A 10,629-nucleotide genomic window follows, 5' to 3' on the forward strand; every position below is an offset into this window, starting at 1 on the left:
AGTGAAGTGTCCACTTTGCCTACTCTCAGGTGAGAAGAGCAAATCTACCTGTTTCCTTTACAGCTAAAGTATGCTAATGAGGACAATGAATTGAAGACTTGCCCTTGTAAGATAGCATTTCCCTTGAAAGATGTCATATTTCCCTTTTAGGCCAAGTTTTCCAGGTCCAAAGTGGGAAGGAAATGGTGCTCAGGCCAGGTTCTCTTATTCCTTGCCTGGCTCTCAACAATCTACCATACTCCAAAGCAGTATTTCCCTTCATTCACCCACTTTCAAGTCCAGGACTCCTGACACATGGACTTCTCTGGACCATGTGTACTTGGAAGGAGGAAAGATTTCTTGAATTACAAATTGTACACAAAGTTCCTACTTGCAATCAATCTCAACACAGGCGGCCGACATCAAGCCTCCTGGTTGCTGAGGTTTATTTCTTCTAAACAGCCAGGCTCAGAATAATGTGTAGGTGTCCACAGTATGAGACCCTGAAGCACTGGCTGAGGATTGTCTCCCTTCTCCCTTATCAGTAGAATGGATCTAACCTGGTGAAACTGAATGGATCCCCAGAGTCACACAGGAACTGGGTTCTGTGAAAACCCAGCTGGACACACACCCTTCCTAGGGCTATTGCCATTTCTACCCTTGCACCCAAATCTCTACTGTTACCTCTTCAGCTGCATAGGTGCCAAATCCCAGTAGAGGAATGAAGTGACTATCACTTAGTTGCACACAATGACATTTGAGATCCATCGTTTCTCTCCCTTTGGTAAGCACACTTCTTCCCTCTACTTTCACCAGAGTTATGGACAACTCTGAGTGATGCTCTGATTGCCCTGTTCAAGTGTTACGAAATAATGTGCTGGGAGGGGCCATGCCGAGGACCATGTTCATTGTGTGAGGTAAAATTGGCATCATGTCATTTGGATTTCCTTTTTCATTAGAGTGTACTTAAGTTTAAAATAGTAACTGATAAATCACTAATTATTTGGGAGACTTACTACTCTCTTCAGAATCTGCAACCCATCATCCTAAATTATTTGAAGGGATTTCTTGACCATTTCATAGACTGAAAATCTCCAGATAACAATTAAGTTTTTCTTTTTTCTTCCTCATGAAGCCCATTCTTGATAATATATAATTCAAAGCACTTAAATATCTTATAAAACACATTCCTATCCATGAACAGCTACTGAGCATTTTTCAGAAGTTCAGTCTCACAAATCTTCAGTATTAAATTAAAGAAAACTAGCCCTTAAGCATTTGCATTTATTGTATTATGGTTTTCTCCTTGCTTAACTTTATAATTAGGTTATGCAATCTGTAGGTGGTACAATAAAAACAGAGGCTGACATGCAGCTCAATGGCATATAAATGGATAACACTTTTGGAGATCATTTTCTTTTACGCAATCAGAGACTTTGCGCTATTTGTATGTCTGACCCAATTACATAACTTTTAGAAAAGTATCATAGAGTAACTCTCAAAAAATATAAAACATATTTTATATAACCTATGATCTTTCTCAGCAGTATTCATAAGAGAAAATTGGAAACAAATAATTACAGACCTGGGAATTTTTAGGTTAAGTATGATTCATGAATACAAAAGAATATTACAGAGCCATCCAAATTAAACACATAACATGGTACCTTTGAAAAATCTGAAAACATAGGACTGAGGGCTTCTAATGTGATAACTTGAAAGGGCAGACTGTGTATTTTATATACAGGATGATATCATAACATAACATAATATGTTTTAAAAGGAGGGCAAGCCCCCTAGAGTTTCCTTATGAAATGAAATAGTCTATTTCTGGCAGAACTAAACAGAATGGATTTACTTGGCACATGTCTAATAGTTTAAACCTTTATCAATAAATGTCAATTCTCAACTGCCCCAGGTTTTTTCTGCTGTCCTTAGTCTTCTTCATTACTTGCCCATCCATAATGAAGCCTGTGTTCAATTCCTCAAATTAGTTACAAAATTTAAAATATGGTATCTCCTGACTATAACCGTGGCTGAGTTCCTGTACTGACACCATCTTTCTTCTCCCTTGCATTCAGTATTTCTCCTGACAATCTGGATTTATGCCTTCAGCTAATCCTGGACTCTTTCCGCTGCCTAGATTTTGTCCAGGTCTTTTTGCAAATGGCCCGGACTTAATATGCAAACTACCTGCTGTGCACACAACACACTTGACCAGTCAGTGTATACTCTCAAAAAACTTTCAACAGTGGCCTCTATATCTCCTCCAGTTTTTATCTAACTCTGTTTTTTATGGTCAGCATCCAAATGAAATGAGGTGATCATTATTTCAAAATCAAGGAGGCCAAGGGTGCCCTGGGTCCATCCGCCACTCTCTGTTTCTATCCCCTCAGACCCCTGCATTTTCTGAGTTGAGCCTCCTCCTGGCTCCCTGTCCTGTGAAGTCTTGTTGCAGAATGAACCTTTGCAGTGACACACTTAAATGACTCCAGGTGTGAGTGGAACATGAAGTCCACCTGAAGCACAGTGAAAGTATCATGTGAGACAGGAATAAATTATGACAAGAGACACATCTTTATTTTTAAAGCAGTTTATATTGATCTATAAGAAAAATTCCCAGATTTGAAAAGATAATCCTGAAGAGCTCAACTGGGCTCAAGTGTCTTCCAAACATGTTTTGGGTATTCCTCTCAGTGAGTAGTTTCACCACATCATGGAGATACCACTCCATTGTGCTGGCTCCAATGACTAGAAAAGGTTTCACTGTATAGTCATGAAAATTTCCATCCACAGGTTCAGGTGAGTAAGAAATAAACTCAGTTCTTCATTATCTTGAAATCAGTTTTACTTTTCAACCTTGATCATGTTTGGGGAATGTTAGTGGGAGACCCTGCTCTCTCAGAGATGCAGAAATCAACCTCTGATCTGCATCCCTGGTTCCACTGGGAAGTCAGTTTTCCCGTGTCATTTGGCCTCTTCAGGCCGAGTGACTGTGCATGTCCTTTCTCACTGGTGAGCTTGGAGAGGTTGCTCCAGGGAACAAACGAGGTTCTGCCTCACAGATTGCAACGTGTGAATGGGGATATTGAAGAGCCTCTGATGAAAAATCACCACATCATTGCGCGAAAGCGCTAAGGATGGAAGTATGGGAAACTGTAACCAAAAGAAGGTTCTTTTCTTGTTTTCCAGTCCATGGTGATTTTCTCTGAGTCTCTAGTCTCTCAGTGTCTAGAGCTTTTCCAAACTCAACGCAACAATATTGGCATTTCCAGCATAAACATGCCGGGAGAACGGCCATTTAGTTGTGAAGTTTCATGTGCCTTGTCTTTCCTGGTCACAGGTGTTTGAGGTTGCTCTTGTGTAATTTTTGTCTGTACTTTTGACCTTATCCTGTCATAAGATAAGCCTGATTTCACTGCCCAGACAACAAGAGTTGTCAGATCACAGTATGGCCGCTTGTCACTCCTGACACAAAACCGACAATCTTCAGGGAGGTTAGCAAGGTAGAACTGGCGGTACTGTTCCCAGTTGTGTGGGAGAACATGATTAGTTCACTCATGGCATTGCACACAGGGGGCTGCACTGCAGCCAAGGAACCGAGGGCTAAGTGCTTCCTGACACACTCTGCAAAGACATGCAGAGATACTCATGACCATGGCGGATGGTCTGATGCAAAACCTATAACCCCCTCTCTCATGTCATTTGCTTAGGTTTAATGGGAAATTTTAATTGAGGGGCCAGAATCTTATGTTCCAATAATATATACTGCAGAAAATGGGGGAAAGAGAATTTTGGCCTTCCTCCTCATTCAAGAAGTACTTAAAATCACAACCTGTTCCTTTCTTGTGTTTGTTAATTTCGTAAGTCACTTTGACTAGCTTTCAGTGTTCAGTTGTTTGGTTAAACAAACTCTGGCCTGATTGTTACTGTGAAGCTATTTTACAGAAGGATTTATATCTACAGTCACCTGATGGCGTCTCCAACTGTATACATCAATAATTAATGGAAGACAGTGGCCATATTCAATCGTTTGGATATCTTAAGGCCATCGATGAGGTTTCAGAATATATAAGGAATAATTTCCATCTCTTTTGCAGGCAGCCAAATTTGCCTGGGGAATTAAACTTCACATTCTCTGAAGTTTCCCAATTGCCTCCTGCAATACAGAGCTTGCAGGTGCCAATGCCCACAGTTAATGAGCCAATTCCCGCAATAAATGTCTAATATATAGTACTTATATATATATGTATAGAGATGTTTCTATATATGTGTGTATATATATCCTATCAATATTTTGACTTGGAAACCTGGATCAATGTAGATTTTGCTCTTGAGAGTGGGTTGCTGCTATTACCAAAACCTAAAATCGTGGAAGTGGTTTTGGATCTGGGTAAGAAATAATGGTTAGAAGAATTTTATGTGTTAAGAAAAAACCTAGATTGCTTTGAATAAATGATTGGTAGAAATATGGATAAAGGTGCTTCTGATGAATGTGATGTTCAACAGTGGAGGAAATGTGATCCTTGTTGTGAAGTGGCAGAGAGCACAGCAAAATGGAAGGCAGAACTTACAAGTGATGAACTTGGATATTTATTTGAGGAGATTTCCATGCCAAGGGTAAGTTGAGGCCTGGTTATGCCATACAGATCATAGTAAAATGCAAAAGGAGAGAGATAAAGTAAGAACTGAATTCTATTGCACAAAGCAACCAGCAAATGATAATTTGGAAAATTCTCACCCTATCCAGAAAGTGCGCTCTGAGACTAGGAACCAAGAGGTTGTGTCAGGGACCTTCTGAGCTCCAGAGACGGGAAATCCCAGGGAGCCAGATATCTGGTAATGTTTAAATGAAGAACCATTTCCTAAGGGCGTGTGACTGAACATAGACCTGGTCAGTCATTTCAGATGAAACCAGGAGTGAAAATGCAGTATTCAGGAAAAATGCAGTATTCAGGAAGGATCTGTGGAAAGTCCTTTTCCTGATGGTTTGGACTCCCTTGAACTAAATGCAAAGCTGTGAATATTCGTGTGAAATTTCTATGCAAAGAGACATTTAAAGTGAGGACTGGCAGGGACAAAGAGGATAGACTGAAGGACAACAAGGTTAGGGCAGAACCTTGGATGCAGGATGTCTGGATGGAAAAAATCCCCTTGGGGCAAAAAAGAGGATCCAGCCATGCATGTGAACAGAGTAGGTCGATCCCTGTGCTTGGAGGGGGCACACATTGGTTCCTGCCCTAACATGTGGGAGAGTTTGACAAAGCCCCACACTCAGAGAGTGTGGGTTCTATGCCCAGATATTCAGAGATAGTTCATATACTGCCCCAGTACTTGGAAAGAGTGGAGACAACACCCCAGTTTTGGGGGAGAGCAAGACCACACTTCAGTGCTCAGAGAGGGTGGGGTGTAAGCTTGAGCATTCAGGTAGAGCATGGCCTCTGCACCAGCACTTAGAAAGCTGCCATTCTAGCAGACCCACAGGTTAAAGCATTGATCCACAAATGATTCTCATAGCTTTAGATCTAATGGAGTTTGTCCCTATAGCTTTCAGATGTCTTGGGGACCCATGATCCCCGTTTTCCTTCCACTTCTTCCTTCTGGAATTTGGAATGTCTATCCTATGCATGTCCCAACATTGCATTTTGTTTTCTAGGTTTCACAGGACCACAGATTGAGGGGAATTTTACCCCAGGAGGGATCATGACCATAACTGATTTTGAGGAGACTTTGTAATTAGAATTGTTGTAAAGTGGCTTATGGTTTTTGGGATGTTCTGATGGAATGAAAGCACTTTACATGTGGGAAGAACAAGTTTTTTGGGGGTCCAGGGTGTGGACGGTTGTTTCTTGAGTTGTACTTTGGAGAAACTTGGTCTCAATCTTAATCCACACTCCTGCACTTGTGAATCCATTGTAAAAAAAACTTCAAGAAAGTGTTATTTTTAATTAATGTGTGTCCCCACTGAATGATAATAACTCTTAATTCTGATTACTGGAAAACACAAAAGCAAGGAGAGGACCTCCCTTCATGATGAGAGAGAGAGAAGAGGAACCTAATAAATGTCAGCCAGACCCATGGCTGTCTACCTTAGAGGAAGCAAGCTTTCAACCCTTGAAACCATTAGCCAATAAATTCCTGCTTTTTTCAAAACATATGTATGTAAGTCTATATGTTCCCCAACTTGTCTTATAAGCATAGTACTTAAATGTACACAACAATATTTAGGTTACAGAATATCAAGAAGACTAGTGAACACCACACAAGAAATTTGCATCCCCTTCTTGAGAAAGGGTAGTGTGTTTCTGGCTGTGCACAGGATAGGTGTATCATGTTTGACACAAGTATGATTTTGTGATCAAATTTATTTGGAGATGGTGTGTGGCATAATAAGTTGTATGTGGCACAAAAGTGACAAGGGGTGTTCTGTAAGCATTAGTCTTTTTTGTCATCTTCAATCAAGCCCTAAATTAGTTGGTGTTCTGAGGCCTTTTGTGAATGTGGTTAACTTCTACACTCCATTGACTTTAAGCACAGGAGATTATCAGCTATAGTGTCGTGGGCCTTATCCCATCAGTTGCAAAGCCTTAAGAGTAAACATGAGGTTTCCCTGTGTCCTGAAAGACCTGACATTAAGAATCAATATAAGTGGTGTTTTGACATCTGTAAAAAATGTGTGTTGCGATTGAAGTGTGTATGTGTATTGCTCAAATACCAAATTGCAAGTCCCCTATCTACTGTGCTTAAAAGGATATGGCCCCTCCCTTGGGCAATCTATCCTCCTTATCATGGTACCTGGCACAATGCCTGCCTATTACTCAGACATGGGACTCAGGTTCCTATTAGCTCATGGGTTTTTTTAAAAAGGCAGTCTCATCTTCTCATAGGAACCTGGATTCACACCTACCATCTGTTATCACAGCTCTACTCCCATAGCCACTGCTTGTTCAGTCTGGTCCCAATGAAATCTCCACGTGACCTTCCATGATGCAGTTTCCTGCTCCCCTAGGCTATGAGTGTATGTGATTTCTACACTCCTGCCCATCTCATGTGTCCAGTTTTGGGTGTCATGCATTTGACCATTCTTATAACCCTAGAAAGGGGACCCTTCTCTCAGAAGCAGAGTGAAGAGTAGGCAAATAAGACAATTGGCATCACGAAGAAGATGGTAAAACACACACCAAGGGCCCATGGTCAAGTTTAGTGAACTGCTCTTTGCTAAATAATTGACTTTTTCATATGGTGAAAAGTTCTCTGTTGTGGAACTGCCAAACATTGGCTAGATTGGGTTTTAATACGGACATTTTCTGTTGTCTCTGTCAGGTAATGGCCTTTCTGTCATTCGTGCTCCCAAAGTGAGAGTGATTATTAATTGACTCTAAGCCAGCAAGAGGTATCATTGATTGCAGCCTGTGATTGGTAGTTGGGCTTCCAGGCTCCCACCAGATGGTCTTGACACCACATCCTAACCAGTTGGTGCTTAAGTCTCAAACACTGGGAATTGAGTAAGTTGGTCACTATAGCTAGCCTGATGATTGTTCCTGGCTGCTTGTTGCAGTCTTTGAGAAAGTACCACCTAGCAGTGGTCCTGGAGGTAGAAACTTGCATGTTTGGTGGAAAGGAAGGAGACAGCCACCCCATAAAGATTTAGAAATGCCTCTTGAGTACCATGTAAGAGTTGTTGTTTAGGCTAGGGTTGCAACCTCTCCCACCTCTGTGCTGTTCTTCCCTTGCTGTTTCATCCACCCTCCTGACCTCAAAGAATATCACAGACATAGCAGTGTGGCATTTTGAGATCAGTTTATGAATTCCCAAAAGAGAAAGACTGTGGTTGTAAACTAGTGTATTACCCTTGATTGCAATAATTCAGTTGAGGGGCCCTTGATTAGATCACCTGTTAAACCTGCTATAGGGCATTTTATGGACACAGATAGGTAGCATCAATGGCTTACTTGTAGGCCTCTTCTGATTTACTCTTAGGAATCTAAAGGAGCAACAAAAGCAGAAGCTGGAGATCCATTTAATTGACTGGAAGTCATGACCCAAGTAGTGGTCTTAACCAGAATCAATCATTCCCTGATCTTGTGTTGGTTTTCATGTAGGTTGATCAACTTGTCCCTGTTTCCTTAGGATTTTTGGGTTTCATACTGAATGTTGGTCATCCCAGGGACTCATGAGTCCTGGGAAAACTGGAATTGTTGTTCATTACCATGGAAGTTCCCCAAGACCAACTTCATGTCAGCCATTAGCTAGAAGTTCTCACAGGACTGAACATTAGGTGCATTCTGAAGAAGGATATATTGCATTGAAGCCTACAAAGAAAAATCAGCAAAGAGAAATGGTTCATGTGGCAAAGTACAGAAGAAGCAAGCAACAAGTTCAAGGGTCTTCTTCCAGTGGAGACAGAGAACACACTTGATTCTCCTAGCATCAAATTTGACAAAACTTGGGAAATACTGTCTATGTGAAGCTCACTACAGACTCAATACCCAGCCTTGGGAAGTGGATTTGGTTCAACTGATAGAGCATCTGCCTACCACATGGGAGGTACAGGGTACAAACCCAAGGCCTCCTAACCCATGTGGTGAGCTGGTCCACGCACAGTGCTGATGTGCTCAAGGAGTGCCATGCCATGCAGGCGTGTCCCCCGTGTAGGGCATCCCCACATGCAAGGAGTGCGCCCTGTAAGGAAAGTTGTCCCGTGCAAAAAAAAGCACAGACTGACCAGGAGTGGCACTGAACACACGGAAACTGATGCAACAAGAAAGATGCAACAAAAAGAGACACAGATTCCTAGTGCTGCTGTCAAGTATACAAGTGGACACAGAAGAACACACAGCAAATGGACACAGAAAGTAGACAACTAGGGGGTGGGGAGGGGGAAGGCGAGAGAAATTTTAAAAAAATAATACCCAGCCTCATTCCAGGAGGACTATTCATATATGCCCACTATGCCTAGAGCAGAAAAAATTTCAGTCCCCTGAAAGGAAAGCAGATTTCCAGCATAAACTCATTTTTTGTATACTTAAAACACACTTAACCACCCTTATCAATTAGAGGAAAGGTACACATCTCCCAAAATCCACGTTCTTAGACTCTAGTCAAGGGCAAGCTTTTCAGTAGACAAGTCTAAGTAGAACAGTCTACTTTGTTAATTCTTCCTGCAGTCACTCCAGCTGCATGACAAAACATGTATACATTAGGAGTAAAAATATGCACTCTGAGGATATAGACTTATGGTCGAAACGAATCACATCCTGTAAGGAATTAGTGAAGAAGACATGACCCTGAAATCCAAACCCAATTCATTGGGAAAAGATATAATTCTGGAGAAATTGAGGTAAGAATTTGTCTATCAATATTTGAGAAAAACTTTTTAAGTACTTTTGATAATGGACAAAAGAGAAATGAAGCAAACCTTCGCATTAATGTCTTTTTGACTATTTTTCTTTTTTCTGCACATTACAAGGAATTAGGTTCTAAGTTCCAAATTCCATTGCTGGTCCACTATGTGCTTTTCCTTAGGTGTCCAGAACCTGAAGGCTCCCAAGGCTGAAGACTCGTGCTGTCCATGGTCTGTCTCTTTCTTCACACCCCATTGCATGACTAATAAAACAAGCACTGCCTGCTGTTTTTCAGAAAGTTTGTTAAAATTTTTTGTCCACATTACAGCTGCGAAAAATGAGACTGAAAGCTTAAGTATATTGTCACTTTTTATGCAGTTAAGTAGACCAAAAGAAAAATTTTAATGCGAATTTCTGACCTCCATCTACTGATGGATGCCCACTGTCAGGTGAGAGGAACAACTCTACCTATTTCTTTACACCTAAAGTATATTAATGAGGACAATGAAGACTTATCCTTGTAGGATAGGATTTCCCCTGAAAGATGTCATATTTCCTTTTAGATTGTTTTCTAGGTCCAAAGTGGAAGGAAATGGTACTCAGGCCAGGTTCTCTTATTTCTTGCCTGGCGCTCTACCCTACCCCACAGCAGCATTTCCCTTCTGTCATTTAGCACACAATTTCAAGTCCACATCTCCTGACCACACGGACTTCTCTGGACTTAGTGTACTTGGAAGGAGAAAGAATTCTTGAATTAGAAATTGTACCAAGATTTCCTCATTACAATCAGTCCCAGAGCGGATGGCTGACATCAAGCTTCCTGCTGAGTTTTATTTCTTTTAAACAGCCTTCACAGAATAATGCGTAGGTGACCACAGTATGAGGCCCTGGAGCACTGGCTGAAGATTGTCCCCTTTCTCCCTTTATCAATAGAATGGATTTAACCAGGTGAAACTGAGACGAAACGGATCCCCTGAGTCACACATGAACTGGGTTCTATGACAACCCTGCTGGACAACCACCCTTTCTAGGGCTATTTCCATTTCCACCCTTGAACCTAAATCTGTACTGTTACCTCTTCAGTAGCAGCGGTGCCAAATCCCAAAACAGGAATGAAGTGACCGTCGTTCAGTTTCACACGATAACCTTTGAGATCCATCACCTCCCACACTTTGGTAATCACACTTCTTCCCTCTAATTTCACCAGTTAGGGACAACAGTAAGCAATGCTCTGACTGCCCTGTTCAACTGTTAGGAAATAATGTCCTGGGAGGCAGCATGCGTAAAAGCCACATTTCACGGAGTG

The 10,629-nt window shown here is 41.4% G+C and overlaps 1 protein-coding gene across 2 annotated transcripts in view; it reads right to left on the minus strand.

The window, feature by feature from the left end:
- Positions 1-10,629, minus strand: part of LOC101428157 (aldo-keto reductase family 1 member C23-like protein) — a 37,011-nt gene extending 26,382 nt beyond the window's left edge. Inside the window, exon 1 of one of the 2 annotated variants that reach the window (XM_004477356.5) lies at positions 10,399-10,629. In XM_004477356.5, coding sequence (XP_004477413.1) covers positions 10,399-10,482 — 84 coding nt within the window. In that variant the 5' untranslated portion in view covers positions 10,483-10,629. Of the gene's footprint in view, positions 1-663; positions 763-10,398 lie in introns of those variants that run through there. The other variant, XM_058282468.2, reaches the window with a different exon arrangement.

The sequence above is a fragment of the Dasypus novemcinctus genome, chromosome 20 (genome assembly GCF_030445035.2).
Source record: "Dasypus novemcinctus isolate mDasNov1 chromosome 20, mDasNov1.1.hap2, whole genome shotgun sequence".
Classification (NCBI taxonomy): domain Eukaryota; kingdom Metazoa; phylum Chordata; class Mammalia; order Cingulata; family Dasypodidae; genus Dasypus; species Dasypus novemcinctus.